The sequence below is a fragment of the Symphalangus syndactylus genome, chromosome 5 (assembly GCF_028878055.3).
Source record: "Symphalangus syndactylus isolate Jambi chromosome 5, NHGRI_mSymSyn1-v2.1_pri, whole genome shotgun sequence".
NCBI lineage: Eukaryota > Metazoa > Chordata > Mammalia > Primates > Hylobatidae > Symphalangus > Symphalangus syndactylus.
In genome coordinates, this window is record NC_072427.2 from 144,269,219 (window position 1) to 144,288,468 (window position 19,250).

At 43.3% G+C, this 19,250-nt stretch overlaps 1 protein-coding gene across 8 annotated transcripts in view; it reads right to left on the minus strand.

Annotated features, from left to right (window-relative positions):
- ETV6 (ETS variant transcription factor 6) overlaps positions 1–19,250 on the minus strand; it is a 258,085-nt gene that overhangs the window by 54,725 nt on the left and 184,110 nt on the right. For 7 of the 8 annotated variants that reach the window (XM_063639655.1, XM_055280632.2, XM_055280633.2 and 4 more), the window contains one exon: positions 11,268–11,432. In XM_063639655.1, the coding sequence (XP_063495725.1) occupies positions 11,268–11,432 (165 nt within the window). Of the gene's footprint in view, positions 1–4,016; positions 6,038–11,267; positions 11,433–19,250 lie in introns of those variants that run through there. The other variant, XM_055280635.2, reaches the window with a different exon arrangement.

The following is a 19,250-nucleotide window of genomic DNA, read 5'->3' on the forward strand; positions in this document are numbered from 1 at the left end:
CTTTTTCTTCTGTGTTTTCATGAGAAAGAAACTGAGGAAAGACAGCAGCATGGTGCAGAGGCCATGCTCTGGAGTCAGACTGGGGCCTCCTCAGGCATGCCCTTTAATGTCGCTTGGCCTCAGTTTCCTCATCTATAAAGTGGCAATGTTGATGGCATCTACCTTGTGGGATCGTTGTAACGACTCAATAAGGTGGTCTATGTAACAAGCTCATCATAGCGTGAGGCAAACAGGAAAAGCTCAGTAAACACTTGTCATTGATTTTACCACCACCACCACCACCACCACCACCATGAACACTCCCATCATTACTATTCCTGATATTATTATAGTGGCTTGGGACAGGTGTGTAGATCTCTAAGGAGGTCTCACACGGAGAACAGAGGAGTATCTGGGTCACGGCCAACTTTATGTTCCCCTTCTAGAAAGGGTAAAAGTTAACTGAGGCCACTCTCCCAGTCTTGGGTTCTCTGGATGCCTCATCCTGACCTGGTGGCTAAGCCTCTGGGGGGCTGACACACGGTCTGCCGCACACCTCCCAGGCTTCTGCGTGGGCTTGCTTCAGCCTCCCATACTGACGCTGGCCAAGGGAGCAGGGACAGAGGGGTTCTTCCCAAGTGTGCAGGAGGAAGCAGGGGGAGGGGCGGGTCAACTGGACTCGGCCAGTTTCCTACCTAGACCATAAGCCTATTATGAGACTAATAAGGTATCAGGAGTTATCTTAAATGCTATCCATGAGGTGGCTATGGGTGTGAGCATGGACCCGAGGTCCTGGGTACTGGGTCAGGAAAAAACTTAGTTCTAAGACCCAGGAGTGTGGCCTTAGCTGAGTCAGTTCATGCACAGACATGTTTCCTCAGCAACCAGGGGCTCGGTCAGGGAACGCGGCTGGCTCAGCAAAAACACATCACCACCATGCGGACGGGGACCACTTGCTGTGCATGCACTGTGAGCATATGATTGGCAGTGATAGGGTGTCCCGATAATAACTTGGAATATTAGACCTAGACAGGATTCTAGAGGTTTCTTAGATTGACTCAAACTTTGCTCACTAAGAGTCTCCCACCTCCCCTTCTCCCAGAAAGAAGTGGCTTTGGCTGGGTACTTCCAGTGATGGGTAGCCGGCCATGGCACAAGCAAACCATTTTTGGACAGCTCTAGTTGATTGAAAGTTTCTCTGCTGAGGTGGAATCTGGCTTCCCCTGCAATCCCTGTACTTTGGCTCTTAGTTTTGGCTTCTGAAGTAACACAGAATATGTGTCTTATCTATAGCAGGTTTCTAAGTAAATGAAGACGACCCTCCATCTTCTTTCATTTCCAGTGTCCCTTCATTCCTCAACACCCAGCCTGCTCTCTTGATGTATTCTTCACATTTTCATATATGGAGGAGATCACATCTAAAAGGTGTTATTAACAAAAGGATCTGGCTAGGTGCTGTGCCTCACACCTATAATCCCAGTACTTTGAGAGGCAGAGGCAGGAGGATCACTTGAGCCCAGGAGTCTGAGACTAGCCTGGGTAATATAGTGAGATCCCCATCTCTACAAAAAATACAAAAATTAGTTGGGTGTGGTGATGCATGCCTATTGTCCCAGCTACTCGGGAGGCTAAGGTGGGAGGATTGCTTGAGTCCAGGAGGTCGAGGCTGCAGTGAGCTGTGATCGCATCACTGCACTCCAGCCTGCGTGACAGAGTGAGACCTTGTCTCAAACAAATGAACAAACAACCAACCCCAAAACAGTCTCTGAGATAAAGAATATATTTAAAAATAAGTTATATTTATTTGCCTACTGAAAATAAAGAGCATGTGCCACAGCACTGTATATTTAACTTAGCTAATGGCTGAAATTCAAAGGGCATTTTTCAGAAAATTCTTAACCCATTTGATTTTTAATAAATCTTCCCTCTCTTCCCAGAAAAGAAACACAGTGACTGGTACTAACTAGTGTTTCTATGGTACTATTCAATGGAACTGAGCCCTACTGGTCAAAGAACAATGGTTTTCGCTGGTTCCTCCATCTAACTTCACGCACACATACACAGTTCATGTAAACACATGCATGTGCAGAGGTGGATGTGCCATGAAGCTAGTGAGCTTCGGGGCCCTTCACTTGCGCAGGTCCCTGGGAAGAGTTCTAGAAATATTCATATTGCCCAAACTGTAAGCCTCGGGCCCATAAAATCTAGATATACTCCTGGGTGCATGCGCGCGCGTGCGTGTGCGCACACACACACACACACATGCACACACACAGAAACAAAACACAGTTTTGCATTGGTGATCTTTACGTGAAAAGCCAGGCACGTTCTTTGAGAATCCTAAATTCCATTATTGTATTGCAACATGTTTCAAATGGACAGGAGAGAGCGAGTGAACAATACTGCTGCGACTTGGCTGATCAGTCTTACTAATGTCTGAGGACCAAGAACATGCAAGATGCTGTTGAGGGGGGTTCAATTTATTTAAGTTACTTAATTTTAGAGGAAAGAATTTGGGCTCTGGAGCAAGGGAGTCCCAAGTTTGAATCTTGTTGCTCTGTTTTTTCCTCTGTTTGTCAGCTATATGCCCTTAGGGAAGCTATTTTTCTTCTCCGAGCCATAGTTGAGGGCTTAGTTCAATATTTTTGTGTGTAAAATGAGAACTATGCCACAGACTTGGCAGGGCTGTTATAAGGATTAAATGAGATGATATGTGCAGAGCACCAGCCCCATGTCTGCCATCATAAACGCTCAATGGATGGTGTCTCTTGCAATTGTCATAAGCGTGAACAGACGTGTCTCACAAAATCTGGCAAAAAATGTTTTCTTTGTTTCAGTACTTTTGTATTTAAAGCACATGCGTAAGTTTTACAAAGTCACATTCATATGGATGGAATTTTTTTTCCCCAGCTGACATCATTTCATACAGACATTTCCAGTGTACAGTTAGCTCTTACAGTCCCCATTTGCAGTTGTATTGCCAACTTCTTTTATTGGTTTTTTTCCCTTTAGCTTTTAAGCAGTTTCAAGTTTTTTTCCTGTCCACATGTACATGCCCCTTGTCCCCATCCTCCCTGTTAGGTACTGCTCCTGTTTCTCTCCTCCCTTTACAGCCATACTTCCCAGGGGAGCTGTCCAACACCATTCTCACCACTTCCTCACCTTCCATTCAGGTTCCCACTCCCACCCTTCTCCAATCTGCTTTTGCTCAGGTCACCTCCCTGTTGTCAAATCCAAAGGGCAATGGTTGGTACTCAGGGAACTGCCTGACTTCTCAGCAACATGCTCACCAGCAATCTCTACTTCCCTTCTCTTAGAATACTCCATGGCTTCAGAGATTTCCACCTATCCTGGTTTTCCGCCTACTTCTCTGCTCTTCCTCCTTCTCCAGCCCTTCAATAGTAAGGTTCTCCAGGTCTCTCACCAGCCCTTCTTCTTGGGCAACCTCATCTACTCCCATGGCTTCAATCGGCTCGTCTGTGCTAAATCTACTCTAGCCTGGCACTTCTTCTGAACTCCAGAACCACATTCCGTGATCTCCTAAGTAATTTCTCCTGGAGGTCATATAGACACCACACATTTGATGTGCCTAACACAAACATCTTTACAAACGAGATGGTGTTCCTTAGGTCAGGAAATACTCAGATGATCAGACCAGAAACCTGGGAGTAATCGTTAAGTTCTCTCTTCTTCTCATCTCGCATGAAATTGGTCACCAAAACCTGCAGACTCTGCCTTTTATCTGTTTCTGGAACCACCTCCTCTCTCAGTGGGCCTCACCTTAGCTAATGTCACAACTATTGCTTGTAGACTGCAGCCCAACAGATGCCCCGCCTCCACTTTTCACCCCTGCACCTTGCCATGCCGATTCTCTGCCTGTAGTCCCAGCTACTCAGGAGGCTGAGGCAGGAGAATGGTGTGAACCTGGGAGGTGGAACTTGCAGTGAACCAAGATCGCACCACTGCACTCCAGCCTGGGCGACAGAGCAAGACTCCATCTCAAAAAACAAAACAAAACAAAACCAAAACCAAAAAAAAAAAAAAAACCCCACCAACAAAACAAATGGCTTCTACTTGTCTTCAAACAAACATGTAAAATCCTGAACATGACCTGCAGAGCCCTGCAAAATCTACTGAAGAAATAATCAGTGAGTGAGTGAATGAATGGCTGTGAGGCTACCGTGTATCCCATGATATTTACCCTCCCCAAGTTTGTTTAGCTAGTCCCACACTGGGGGCGGTTGGGGAAATTTCCAGTTTTTAACTACTATAAATAGAATTGTTAAGGGCATCTTTTTTTTTTTTGCCCACTCTTGGATGGTTTCCTTTGGCTATTTGCTTAGGAATAGAATTCTCAGTGAAAGGCTATGATTAGTTTAAAAGTTCTTATCATACACTACTTGTTCTTAGAAGGCTGGAACCAGCATTTCGCATCATCTGCAATGCTACCTACAGCCTCTCCCAGGGGGTTTTCCAACTTTTAACTTCTCAAGTTTAGTAGGTTTAAAGTAGAAGCCTAACATTGTTAAAATCTGCATTTTTCAGGTGATGATTTGCTATGTACATATCCTTACACATAGATTATCTAAGTAACACATTCTTTAATTTGCAAACAGCTCTCTCTTCTCTTTGATTTTTATTCAGAGGCTTCAGTTTCCTTCTGGCCATTTTTTTTTTTTTTTTTTAAAGTAAGAGTATGCCTGGTGTAGGAGAGGTACTTTTTAGATGTGTCAGAATGTTCTCTCTGTTGGGCCCTTTCTGCCTTTGATGGGTTCAGGATGAAGCCCTAAGCTTCGGTCCCTTAAGTTACATAATAAATTCAACAGTGAAAACACCAGTGCGTAACATGCCCATTCCTGTAATGGGACTGCTTGGCTTTCTAACTCTGCTTGGTCCTAGTTTCTTTTTTCTTTTTTTTTTGAGACGGAGTCTCACTCTGTTGCCCAGGCTGGAGTGCAATGGCGTGATCTTGGCTCACTGCAACCTCCGCCTCCTGGGTTCAAGCGATTCTCCTGCCTCAGCCTCCTGAGTAGCTGGGAATACAGGTGTGTGCCACCACGCCCGGCTAACTTTTTGTATTTTTGGTAGAGACGAGGTTTCACCATATTAGCCACGATGGTCTCGATCTCCTGACCCTGTGATCTGCCCGCCTTGGCCTCCTGAAGTGCTGGGATTACAGGCATGAGCCACTGCACCCAGCCTGGTCCTAGTTTCTAGGCATTCCATTCAATGCATTTTTGCAGGCCGGTTGAATTAACCTTTTAATTTAATATGGAGTGCCTTCTGTGACCACAAAAATAAATTAGTCTTTTACTTAGCAACAAATATTTGAAATTTGGTTTAATATTTATGTCTTATACACAGAGACCCTGAGAAAAAAGGAACAGGTTGTGGGAAATTTTAAGTATTATATTTAAGATGAGAATAAATCTGTTAGAAAACAGATATAGTAAGACAATTACAGCTGGATACAGAATATAAGGTAAGATAAACAAAATAAGCTCTTGAGAAAACAGAACTTTATGAAATAAGTATGTGTTTAAAGGAAGCACTGTGCAGTTGGTTTTCCCTATGCTACCATCACATCAACCTGTATGACCAATGTTTAGCGTCATCTGCAAGGCTACCTAGGTCTCTCCAACTTTTAACTTCTTAAGTTTAGTAAGTTTAAAGTAGAACCCTAACATTGCTAAAACTTGCATTCTTCAAGTATATGACAGCAGGGTGGGTGACCACCTCCATTTCACAAATGGGACAGGCAGAGAGCTAAGAAATAAAATGATGGCCGGGCATGGTAGCTCATGCCTGTAATCCTAGCACTTTGGGAGGCCAAAGTGGGTGGATCATGAGGTCAAGAGATCGAGATCATCCTGGCCAACATGGTGAAACCTCATCTCTACTAAAATACAAAAATTAGCTGGGTGTTGTGGCGCACGCCTGTAGTCGCAGCTACTCAAGAGGCTGAGGCAGGAGAATAGCTTGAACCCTGGAGGCGGAGGTTGCAGTGAGCTGAGATCACGGCACTGCACTCCAGCCTGGCGACAGAGCGAGACTCCGTCTAAGAAAAAAAAAGAAATAAAATGACTTTCATGTAAGCGACCTATCGAAGCATTTCTCTGACGTGTGATACACTTTTTTTCTTTTGGCTTGCTCAAAGACACAGTAAAGAAAGAGCCAACTCTGGTGTCTTCAGACAAGGGTCATGCCTGCTACAACTCCCACATTTCAGGGCTACAATTTCCCTTCTGTGACCTATATCCTTGGATGCTCTGACTTAATTCTAAAACAGCCAGTTGACACAGCCCTTCAATCTGGCAAACCTACCATTGCTTAATAGAAATTAATAGGCCAATTTTGATTCAAGAAATACTATGTAAAGACCAGTATTTTCAGTTTAACTTTGAAAGAAAGTTTTACTATATTTGAAAAATATAAGCAAAGCATATTTCCAAAGACAAAGGTTCTGGTGGGTTGGAGAGGGAAGAAACACTTTGCAAAATCACACTCTAGTATATGAAAAGACTGCAGATTTTAGGCTACTAAAATCCTCAATATAGTTAGCAAATCCCCAATACAGTTTTGCTGAATTGAAGGAACTCTGAACATATGTTTCTTTCCCTTTTTTAGCACTGATAGCAAGTGAGTGTAACATGAATTAAATTGATAATAACTTGTGGGTTTCCTTGTTCAGAGAAAATAACGGGTACCTAAATCCATTCCACCTGAATGTCACGCAATGGATAACCCTAAGTAAGGGTTAATATAAATGCCAACCTGTCTGTTCCTTCCTGTCAATGTGTTTTCTCAGAGTCTCAAAGTAGTCAAGTAATCAAATACCTCTCTGAATTTAAATCACTTCAGAACCAGTTAATGTGAATAACTATCTAGTAGCCTAAGGTCTTTGTAAAATTATTCTGTCCAGGTGAAGTTTTATAAAATTGGGATCCCTTCATTTTTTAACTTTGCAAATGTTATAAATTTGTCATCTGTTATATCCTCCAACTGGGAGACTATTCCAGAGAAAATATTCCATTTGTCTTCAACCTTGAAATCTTCTGGTTAGAGACCCTACAATTATTTAAAGCACACTGCAAATGTTCCCTGCTTTATCCTAGGGGTTGAAAATGGAGGATTCTTGTCCTGGAAGTAGATGCCATAAATGTAATTTGTTAAGCTGGTCAAAGAATATGGCATTCAGGGAGTCTACTATATTTGACTTAAGGTATAATCGTATTTCAGGTAATTATAACTCATTGAGTCCAGTGCTCTCCTCTCTACATTGGAGAGGGGTTGTGTTAAAGAATGTTGTTTCCATATATAGAGAGCATAGATAGCTACATTGTTTGCTAGAAACTTAACACTGTTGCAGTGTTGAAGTTGGGCTGAACTCTTAAGAATGGAAGGGAGCTTAGGATCCATGTGGTGAGAACTGCATTTTGTGGATGAGGAAAATAAGGGCCAAGTGAAGTGATGTGATTTGTGAAGGGCCAGGTGTAGAAGCCAGGCCTGAGGACTTTCACTACACCAAACTGCTAAAGCAGAAAGCCCATGTCAGAAGAAACAGTGGCAAATGTTACATCTGGAAGATAAAAAGGATTTTCAATCTAGATCTTGCCCCTGCCTAAGGAGAATGCCTGTGGCCTTCCTCCTCTTGCCGAGTGATCCCTTCATAAGATGGGTCTTCTCAACTCCAACTTAGTTGTCTTATAAACCCATTCACAATACTCCTGTGTTCTGTGATAAGTTTTCCTATAGGCCCTGCTGGCAGGCATCACCTTGAAATTCTGTCCACAGCTTTCTAGTGGGTGCCTTAATTAAATTACCTTCAGTATAAATTTATCTTTATCCCCAGCTCATAAAATTCTACATAATGGAGATGATGTATGATGCTCACATCTATTATTCCCAGCTCTGGCCTGCCTCTTGTTTTAGATTCCCAACTGCAGATCAGGACAAGTCTTCTTGAATATCCTGGCATTGCTTGCTCAAAAATGAACTCTTACCACTACTTCCAAGTCAGCTCCCCATTTTAGCTAGCCACTTTGTGCCTGAGTACTATTTTGATCTCACTGATCCAGTCTGGGCTTCGCTGCCTCCCATTAGGATCACAGCAAGGACACCCTAACTAGCTTTCCTGCTTTAAGTAAGCCAATGAATCTACCCTACGCACTGATGGAAAATGTCTGTTGCAAAAAGAGAGCTCCAACCATATTTCCCTGATCAAAACTTTCCACTGGTTCCAATTACCTGTAAAATAAAATCCAAACTTCTTAACCTGGGTACTCTCAAACTGGGCCATCACTCAACCTGCATTTGTTGAGTGCCACCTGGAAGCCGTGCCCTGGTGTTAGGTACTGGAGACTTGGCAGCTTAATAGAACACAATCACTGTCCGCATTGAACTTTCCACTCTAGGGGAGGGATCCGGAGTAGCAAACAATCAGCAAACAATGTATAACACTGTGTGCGTGTGTGTGTGTGTGTGTGTGTGTGTGTGTATCTGTGTCAAGGGCCATGACAGAGGTAAAGAATGCTCTAAGATAAAGGAGGTACAGCACCTAGCCCAGACGGAAGTAGAACAAGATGGGAGAAAGGAAAGTGGAGTGGAATTAGGGAAGTAGGGATGGGAGTCAAGAGAAGCCTTCCAGGAGACAGTCCGCCAGTTTGAAATGTGAGGGGGCAATCAGACAAGCCAGAGAGGCATGGTGAGTGATGTCCGGCCATGTTGCAAAGGGAGTGTCTAGCACGTGTAGTCTCGTCCCTGAATTCCTCTTCCATGTACACCGGCCTACATCTCCTTCTTAACACACTTCCTCATCTCCTTCTTGTTTGCCTTTCAAAGTTTTCAAAGTCAGGCTCCAGTACCTTGTCTATGACGTTTGTTTGACAATCCAGCTAGAAATGGCCCCTCTAATCTCTGAACTCCCTTAGCCTGTACCTGTGTACCTCTGGCATAGAGCTGCTTGGTGAATACTCATGGAATGAATTTCTATTGCCACCTCCTAACTGATCTATATAGCACCTCACATCCATTCTAGTGCATCAGGCTTATCAGGCCTTCCTGCCTTTTCTGCCTCTTCTACTCATCAGGTGGGCATTCTCACCATCACCCAAATATACTTGGTGATGCTATTCCAATTACCCTCTGCCTACTCAATCCCACCCATTCTTCATGGTCCAAACCAACTTCGTTCCTTCTCTCCCGAGACCCATGCTACTCTGCTCTCTCCCTCCTCCAGCCTTCTTTGGCCTTTAGATCAATGCAATCCTGCCTCTAACTGGACAGTAACTTCCTCGAGAGCAGCACCATCTTCCACATGGCCCACCCGACAAAGACTTGACAAAGTGGCGAGGAACTGCGGACAGATTTTCACGTTATCTTTGTTCATAGCTTTGAGCAGAGAGAACCCAGTTTCACAAATAATGCTGAGAGGTCACTGTGGAGGAAAACAAACCAGCTATAAAAAGGTGCACCTGAGATAGGATGAAGGGAAAATTTATGAAGACTTGGGAGGAAAGCTTGCCCAAGGTCCAAGTCAAATCAAGTCAAAACCCACCACTGTATTTTCCTTTGTTTGCTTTACATGAATGGATTCATTGGAACACTAAAGAGGTAGGGATTTTTCCTCCAGATATATAACGTTGCCTCTTTGAGTATAATATCTCTGAGTTTCCACCGGAATAGAAAAGGGAAGTATTTTGTAATAAATTCAAAAGAACTATTTAGGATAGTTTGATTTTTTTATATGGTTGTTTTATAGTTTTCTTTATTGTGAGATTACATAAAGAATTGATGATCTGAGACAAAATGTTTCAGGTATGTTTGTGTCCCTTCCAAATTACTCGTTTTTGAAGATACAAACTTTCAAGTTTCAGTAACATCTCTACTTTTGGGGAACTTCTCCTTTAGCATTTCTTCATATAAATGGTCTGTGGCAACTGGGAAGAACAGGGGAGATACGGGTGCTGGGGCTTTATCTCATCTCCTGTAATGAGGGACGTTTCCTCATGACGGTTAGTTTATTAACTTCTGGCAGGTCTCCAGGAGTAAATAAAGGTTGAACGTAGTTAGGGACTATGCCAAGACCTTCTGCAGGATCCTCGCCCTTTGTCAAGTTACATCAGAGTCGAGGTCTGCAGTGGGATTCAGTAAAAGGAGGGCCTTGGGTACTTCAGTAATTAATCCCGCAAGAGGCATAAACCTGAGACCACGGTTCCCCTTTGACATATGTAGTTCCCAGACAGGTACCTTCTAAATATCCACAGGGTTTAGGAAATGAAACTGAGACAAATCTTTGAAGCCTTATCCACATGAGCAATACACTTTGCAGGTAGAGATGCTTGTTACTGAATTGAAATCTTCTAATGCATTCTCAGGAGCCCTTAATTAGACAAGCTTTCTGAGTCAGATGAGCCTGAGGAGACCTCCGCTTGTATTTTTTAGGATTTCTACAGGCTACAAGATGCATTACCTCAAATGAGTCCTACTTCTAAGGGAAACCACTTGAAGCCTTTCTAAACTGGCCTTCGCTACTAGGATCTCCATTTCCCAGTCTTTAACTGCAGTTCCCCCATTTCTGTTTTCTTTTCTAGCCCTTCTATGTCCTTCTCCTTCCTCTCTTTGTTTTCGGTTGAGCAGTTCACAGCCTGCACTCACTCTCAGCTATCTCTTTGAGAGAGTCGAAAGGCCAGAATGGCATTTTTCTCTTTTTCTGAGACAGGTTCTGGCTCTGTCACCTGGGCTGGAGTGCAGTGGTGCAATCTCAGCTCACTGCAGCCTCCACCTCTTTGGCTCAAGCAATCCTCCCATCTCAGCCTCTTGAGTAGCTGGGACTACAGGTGTGCACCACCACACTCAGCTAATTTTTAAAATTTCTGTAGAGATGAGGTTTTGCCACATTGCCCAGGCTGGTCTCAAACTCCTGGACTCAAACAATTCACCCTCCTTGGCCTCCCAAAGTGCTGGGATTACAGGAGTGAGCCACCATGGCCAGCCTTCTTTTTCTTCTTAGTGGCACAGTTAGAGCCCTTAAGTTCCATTGTACGTAGGACTAAACTGGGTTCCTCTCCTAAGCTTAAAATTCTCCCCCTTGGTCTGTAAACACTTCCTCTTCTTCCCTCAAACTGGCTCATACCAGCATAATCTTCCTTCAACTTCCTTCCATCGTCATCCCTTCCTTGTGATGACTCACTGTTGGGATTTCTTGGGCCGGGTGAGGGGTGGTGAAGACCAGCCACTAACTAACAGACTTTCCAAGCTGAGCATATGCCAAGAGTCCAGACTCTCACCTGAATGAGGAGATCGATAGCGAAAGTCCTCTTTGGTCAGCAGCAGGAGAGCTTTGCCATTCATTTCAAACGTGTTGCTGTCAATTGGCCTTAAAGAAAACTCATTTTCAGCCCACTTGAGCCACTGGGCTACGTCATCCCTGCTCCAGTAAATTGGCTGCAAGCCTGTTGGAGAGAGCATGAGGCAGAAAGAGAGAAAGGTCTTGTCAGTTAGACAGCTGGAATAAAGGGAGAAGATCTCTGAATAGTTAATAAAATGAGTCTCCACATCTCAAGAGCCCTTATGTTCAACTCTGAGTCCCCTCTCCAGCCCTTGTTTGAGCTGCCCCATTGAGGGCTTCTCCAAGCCCAGAAGCAGCCTCCAAGAGGAGTCCAGGGAGCAGTTTGTGCACCAAACCCTACTCTGAGGTGTGCTGTCAGATTAACTTTTTATTTAGAGGCAAAATGAGAAAAAGATCTTTTATGTGTTTAAGGGATGGTAGGTCTTAGAGACCTGCCCTTCCTTGCCCAGTTCCAGGGGCTGTTCCAGGGTGCCCACGGCACCCATGGGGGCTCAGAACTATGACACGTCAGTGTGGTTGGAGGGTCCTTAGATTCAGAGCTGATCTGATTGCAGCCCAGTGTCCTTCTGAAGAAAGAATGTTCCAGAGCTGAGCTTGACCTTCCAGAGCTGCCAAATAATGAAATGTTCCCTGAAACTTCTTCCAGGAAGAGCAATTCACTCAGCCTCTGGGAAACCATCAGGCTGGCCTCTGGGAATAAGAGGGCAAGGTAAGGATAAAAGGTCTTCTGCCTTTTTATTCTACCCACTGACATTAGAGCTTCCTGGTGGGGTGGTACTTGAACCCTGAGTAGGAACCAAGTGGGCAGGAGGGGGGTACAGAGCAGGGGCTGAGAGGTTGGCTCAGGTTGGCTCTCTGGAAGCCTGACTGTAAGTCTATAGTTTTATTTTATTTTGCTGCTGTGAGAAATCTTTGATAAGTTAGACCAGTGGTTCTCAAAATGTGATCTTGGGACCCATCAGGGTTCCCGAGACCTTTGTAGGGTGCCTATGAAGTAAAACATCTTATCATAACAATATTAATTATTTGCCTTTTTTGCTCTCATTCTTTCTTAGGTGGAATGTTCTAGAAGGCATATGACGTGATCTTGCAAACAGATTGAATGCAGAAACAGAGATGAGAGTCCAGCTATCTTCCATTAAGCCAGATTTTAAGAGACTTTCAAAAATGTGTAACAGTGCTACTCTTCTCACAAATTATTTTTGGTTTGGGAAAATATATTTTAAAATATGTTTGCATTAATATAGAGTTGGCTTACTATTTTACTTGCTAAATTCATAAATATTTTGTAAATACCCAAGTTTAATTTATATAATAATATGGTAACTACAGATAACTATAACCCATATAAGCAAAAGCTCTTTGGGGTCTCCATTAATTTTTAAGAATCAAAAGGAGACATGAGACCAAATTTAAGAACTGCTGGGTCAGAAGAAGCTAGATGTTCAATGGATCTTCATTCTCTAAAATCACATGGTGTGAATCAATAGTTCAAATAGTTCAAATAGAGCAATGGCATCAGTGTTGCTAAGAGGAGCTTCCGTCTCTCACTATAAGTTACTTAAACTTGCTAAGAAGACTTCACAAGTGTGTTATAGAAGTGTCCCTCAGTTTGATCCTGGAAAAAATTACCTTTCATCCTAAACCAGGCATGCCAAAGAACAATCTGGTTTGCTGTATGGGGCTGCTCTTCCCACCTGCTGAAGTGGGGAACAAACAGCTCAAATGCCCTGGAGAAAGCCAAGGGCCTCTGGGCATGATTGTCTTCCAGGTGGCTCCTTTGCAAAGTGTAGTTTTGAGGAATGGTAGTTGGCTTCCTCTAAACCTGTGGAAGTCCCCTCAAAACCAAAATCCCTTTTTTTGTAGTGCACCAAAGAAAGAACTACTAGGCACTGGAAATCATGAGAGATAAGCATTTAAGAGTTTTTTTCGCCGGGCGCGGTGGCTCACGCTTGTAATCCCAGCACTTTGGGAGGCCGAGGCGGGCGGATCACGAGGTCAGGAGATCGAGACCACGGTGAAACCCCGTCTCTACGAAAAATACAAAAAATTAGCCGGGTGTGGTGGCGGGCGCCTGTAGTCCCAGCTACTTGGAGAGGCTGAGGCAGGAGAATGGCGTGAACCCGGGAGGCGGAGCTTGCAGTGCGCCGAGATTGTGCCACTGCACTCCAGACTGGGCGACAGAGTGAGACTCCGTCTCAAAAAAAAAAAAGAGTTTTTTTCTTGGTGTTTTTAGGATAATTTTTTTTTCACATGGAAACGAATCAGAATTTCAAATAATAATTTATGGTGTGTTACTGCTTTATGATCTTTAGAATAACATATAGCCACTAAAGGTTTTTGTTTTTGACTCCTGACTGGCCAGAAAGTGATGCCTATTAAAAACAGTCCACAGATATGGGAAGTACCAGCTCTCTCCAATGACCTTGAAAACACGTATCTAGAATCACAGGGAGGTGGGAGTGGCAGTGAGGGTTACTCAGCAAAATCTCAATTTTTGAACTGGTAAAAAAACCTTAAACCTAACTCCTTACTGTCAATGGTGTCACCTTTGAACAAGAATGGCACTGCGATTTGTTATTATGGACCTTCCTCTCCTTCACACAGGGAGTTCCCATTAGGGGACACATGTGAAGGTCTGGTTCCTCGGGCCTAGGAAGGTGCCTGGAGGTGAGAGGTCCAGAGAGCAGAAGATGCTCAGGCAGAAACAGGAAAAAGTACAGGGTGGCTTATTGGAAACATGGGCCCCAAAGCAAATAAAGAACTGAATCCCGCTTGGGAGGGGAAATGAGAGTAAAATGCTGAAGTTTCTGCAGAGGACACGCTGCAACGGAGGGAGGTGGGTGAGAAGGGGGTGGGGGATGCAAGTAGTAATTTGAGGTTCTTTATATTCTATGGAAGAAAATACTCATGAGTAATCTTTTCCCTAAATACAAGAAGAGTCACACTCCAAACAGCTCTGCCGGTTAAGCACAACAGTTTCTCTTTTCACTTCCCATTAATCTCTCCCACAGCCCAGCCCCTGAAGCAACCAGGGCCACCATGCGGAAACCCCCTCACCAGGAACCGACGCGAATGCCCTGGGCTTGTGTACAAGAGGGACCCAGCAAGTTACAGGGGAGACTGCGGCGATCCCAGCAGTCATACAAAAGTGATCTTGACAGAGCAAGCCACCTGCTCGAGGCCACTCAATACATTTATCAGCGTCACTGCTCTTCCTTTAGCATAAAGAGAGAAGTAGGCGGACACGTTCACCGAGCTGGAAAGAGGCTTGATAAACTTTGGTGTTCAAAGTCAAGTCCCACTGTTATTTCCTTTTTGATTCAATAGAATAAAAAGGTTGTGGTGTAGAATTGAGGGGGTAAAAAGCCCCTTTTCCTTAAACCTAAAGCCCTTAAGACCTCGTGTGTTACAGTGTCTAAATGGAATAGAGCCTTGCACCTGGAGGCAGTTCTAATCAGGCTGATTTAATTTACTTAATAGTCATTTACTAAGCACTACTATGCACCTAGTACTGCTCTAAGCACTTTATATGAATAGATATTAGCTCATTCAACTGCATGCTCACACAACCCTATGATAGGGATTCAGATTAGGAAACTGAGGCCCAACGCATTTAAGGGACTTGCCCAAGGTCACATAACCCTAGTAATGACAGAAGCGGAGATCTGAACCCAGGCAATCTGGTTCCAGAATCTGTGCTCTTATCCATCACACTATACTTCGACATGTATGTCCCATCCAGATCCAGAATTGAGACTGGTTTTGAACATCCATTAGGGATTCAAAAAAGACTGAGTGAACTGACTCCTACCCATCCAAGACTTAGATCCTTGGAGACTTTCTCAAATTATCAACAGACTAAAAATATAGCCAAAAAATCTGTAGATCCCTGGAGAAGTAGATTTATAAATGGGAAGAGGAGGGAGGTGTAGGTGGGACTCTGCTTTTAATGCATCCAGGAATAAAGTCCTCCCTTCACAGGCTACTTGCTCCCAGGCACTCATGGGTGCTTGGTCTTGAGAGTCTTACATGGCTCACAGCTGCAAATGGAACAGAAGCTGCATGGGCAGAATGAGGGAGGCACACACATAACTTGCTTTATTTACGGCCATCTCTTGCAACTTTAATTCAACAAAGTCAAAGAATATAGATGTTAATGATGATTAGGAAAAGGAAAAAAAGGAGAGAAGGAGAGAGACCATTCCTCTGCACCTGTATTATACTATTCCCTGTGCACACAGCGTGCCTCTTGAGGGCCATTTACTAAGATCAGCATTTTTAATGCCAATTAGTTTCAGAGAATATTTGAAAATAATTTTGTACAGAGAAAGTGAACTGCTGTGATTAAGAAAGTTACTAAAAATTCTACTGTACTTCTCCCCCTCTCCCGAGTAGGTCAAGTATATGGTATCATATCCTTCAGTGACACACCCAGGCCCTTAAACTTACTTCTAATATTTCTTCAATTCCAGGCTTTAACGGGCAGCCACATTCATCAGTACATTTTTTTTTTTTTTTTTTTGAGACGGAGTCTCGCTCTGTCGCCCAGGCTGGAGTGCAGTGGCTCAATCTCGGCTCACTGCAAGCTCCGCCTCCCGGGTTCACGCCATTCTCCTGCCTCAGCCTCTCCGAGTAGCTGGGACTACAGGCGCCCGCCCCCAGCCCGGCTAATTTTTTTGCATTTTTAATAGAGACGGGGTTTCACCGTGGTCTCGATCTCCTGACCTCGATCTCCTGTCTAACTGACCGTGATCCGCCCGCCTCGGCCTCCCAAAGTGCTGGGATTACAAGCGTGAGCCACCGCGCCCGGCCCTCATCAGTACATTTTGACCGTGTCTCAGACTTTCTGAGATGTTCTTAAACTAATGATGAAAAACATGTTGGGAGACAGGAGCCTGGATTTTATTCCCAGATCTGCCATGAATTAACATTTGATTCTGCGCAGGCCACTCAGCTTCTCTGTGGCTCAGTGACTTCATCTGTAAAATGACGGGCTTAGAGTATGTGATCTCTATTCCCTTCAGGGTTTAATGTAGTCAATATGCTCCTATTTAATTTGAATCCAAAAAACCAAAGAATACAAATATAGCCAGGATCTTTTTCTACAGAATTACTCCATGCCCATGGCCATGACCCTGAGATTTTGTAACTTCCTGAAGGATGTTCTGAATCACAGAAGACAGACTAATGCTTAAGAGTGTTTCATTATATTCTAATTCTTGGAACAGTTATAATCCAGCTATGGCAATAATCAACATAACTGCTTGCATTGGGGTAGTACTTCAGAGTTCATAAGGTGCTTTCATACAGATTACCGCATGTAATTCTCACAAAAGCCCAGTGAAGTCTGTTGCATTCTCATTTCAGTTTAATAGACAGAAAACACAGGGCTTAGTCATCAGGTGATTTTATTGATTTGAGCAACACTCAGTTCAAGCTTTTCTGCTACAGTAGCCATTCAGCAAAACCACTCTTTATCCAAACTTTCTGTATAAGCAGCAATTTGCTCTAGGTTCTGCGTGCTGGAGACAGAATCATAAAATGTGAAAGATGGAAGCTGAAGCCTGGAAGTTAAGAGACCGACTCAGGATCAACCTGCCCCTGATCCCCTGACTTTTCCCAACATCCCATGTTGTCTCATAACTTGATTCAGTGACCCACACCAATTTCATAACCCTCAACACAGTGAGGACAGTTATCACGTCCTTGCTTAGTCATTTTGCCTCCAGATGAAACGTCCTTAATTGGTCCAAAGATAACTCCTCCACTGCAGTTTGTAGACCCTTACCAACCTGCCTGCCTCCTCCAGAGATCGTATGTGGCTTCAATTCCTAAACGCAGCAGTAGGAACAGGACTAGCATTTTTCTTTCTCTGGACAATATACTTCTATTGATAATAACAGCTAGCAATTATTGAACATTTACACTGAATCTTATCACTGCAATGACTATTATCCTTTTTTTACAGATGAGAAAACTGTAGCACACAGAGATGGAAGTGGTGGTGCCATGACAGAGATCCAGGTGGTCTAGCTCTACAGTCTCAACTCCTAACACCCCACCATAGTGCTTTTTGTGTGGCCTAATAACAGCAATGCACTTACTTGTAAGCAAGTGATTGCTATGGGCCGGGAGTCATTCTAAATGCTTTGCATATGTAACTCATTTAATCCCTGCAACAATCCTGTAAGACAGGAACGATCCGCATTTATGGAGGAGAAAACTAGAACACAGGGAAGTTAAATGACTTGTCCAAAGTCACTCAGCCAGGAAATGGAAGAGCTGACATTTGAATCCAGGTGATCTGGCTCCAAGCCCACGTTAAAAACTACCTAACTCTCTAAGCTTATTTGGTGTTTTGGCAGGACATCAAATTAAATTTATGACTAAATTTTAAAAAGAGAAAGTTTCACAGTCGTTCAGCATGCAGGCACTGAGCAGAAGCATGGAATCTGTATTTCCCAGCTGTGTGACCTTGTACAAGTTACTTAACCTCTCTGTGTCTTGCTGGCGTCAACTGAAAAATGAGGACAACTTTCAACCTGTGAATTAAGTATCACTGAATCATAGATAATGTGCTTATACAATTTTCGGATGACATAAAACTAGTGTAGAGTAAAATTATACAAATGATGATGATATGAAACACACAGGCCAATATCTGGCATAGAGCAATCACTTAATAAACATTAGCTATTGCTTTTTTACTGTTGTTCTTATAATCACCTTTATAATCTCACCCTACCTGCACATATATAGCTAGCACTTGGAACCCAACTGTAAGAATGTATATTAATTGATATTACATTTTATCTTATTATTTTTAACCATCATCCCAGCCTGCTGCAGTCTCTCCAGATTTCCATCTATTTCTAGCATCTATACTCTGTAATTTCAAGTCATCTGCAGCTTTGCTAAGCATCTGTCACCTCCACAGGTTACTGACAAAGTGCAGATCATATAGGGCTGAGATAGGAGTACCCTGGTGACACACCAGTCACCTCCTTTTGGATGGATACTGATCAAGTTATTGACTTCTTTTGGGAAGAGTTGTTCAATGATCAATCCATCTAAATACTCTGGTTTTTGGACATTTTCCAAGTTCATCCATGAAAACACCATCAGAAATTCAATGAAACGCCTTCCCGATATCCTGAAATACAGCAACTACAGTACTTAGAGCAACCTTATTAAAGAGGATGAGGAGAGAGGATGAGGAGCAGATGGCTGGCTCCAAAGTGATAATGTCTTCCACTCGTAACATGTATGTTTGAAAATCTGTCCCGAATTTCATCTGGAAGTTCCATCAGTTTAGCTATTTTACTTCGTACACACATTTTCCCCAGCTTCTCTTTCTAAAATCAGGTTACCAACAGTTCCTATTCTTTTAGTACAGCTTCCATTTCCCACAACCCTGAAGGATCACTGCCAGTGGCTTATCTCTCACCCCTCTGAGTTCTCGACCCTGGGACGTCATTTGTCCGGGCCAAGAGCCTTGCATTTATTCAGAACAACTTAGTTTGCTTTTACAATCAATTCACCCATCTCAGGCTTCAATTCCCTTCTGTCCATGTTTGCACTACCTGTTTCAGTCTGACAATCATTCTCCTTCATGGAAGAGAGAAAGAAGTTGAACAGTTTTGGTTTCTTTGCCATTTGCTGATGTTACCCCATCCAACCCCATCAGCAGGCTGACATCATGCTTATTCTTATCCTGCTGCCCACACTTATTGTTTTCTTAAGCGTATTCCATGGTTTTCAGCTCACTTAAGTTTTAAAATTCTAGAGCCGAGAAACTCTCTTTTCTGTGTTTCTTTTCATTAAGTTGCTTTTTCATCCATTATATACATCTTTTTAAAAATCGGAGCTCATTAGACTGGTACTCACAAAACAGTGAGAAGATAAATTGGCATCATCT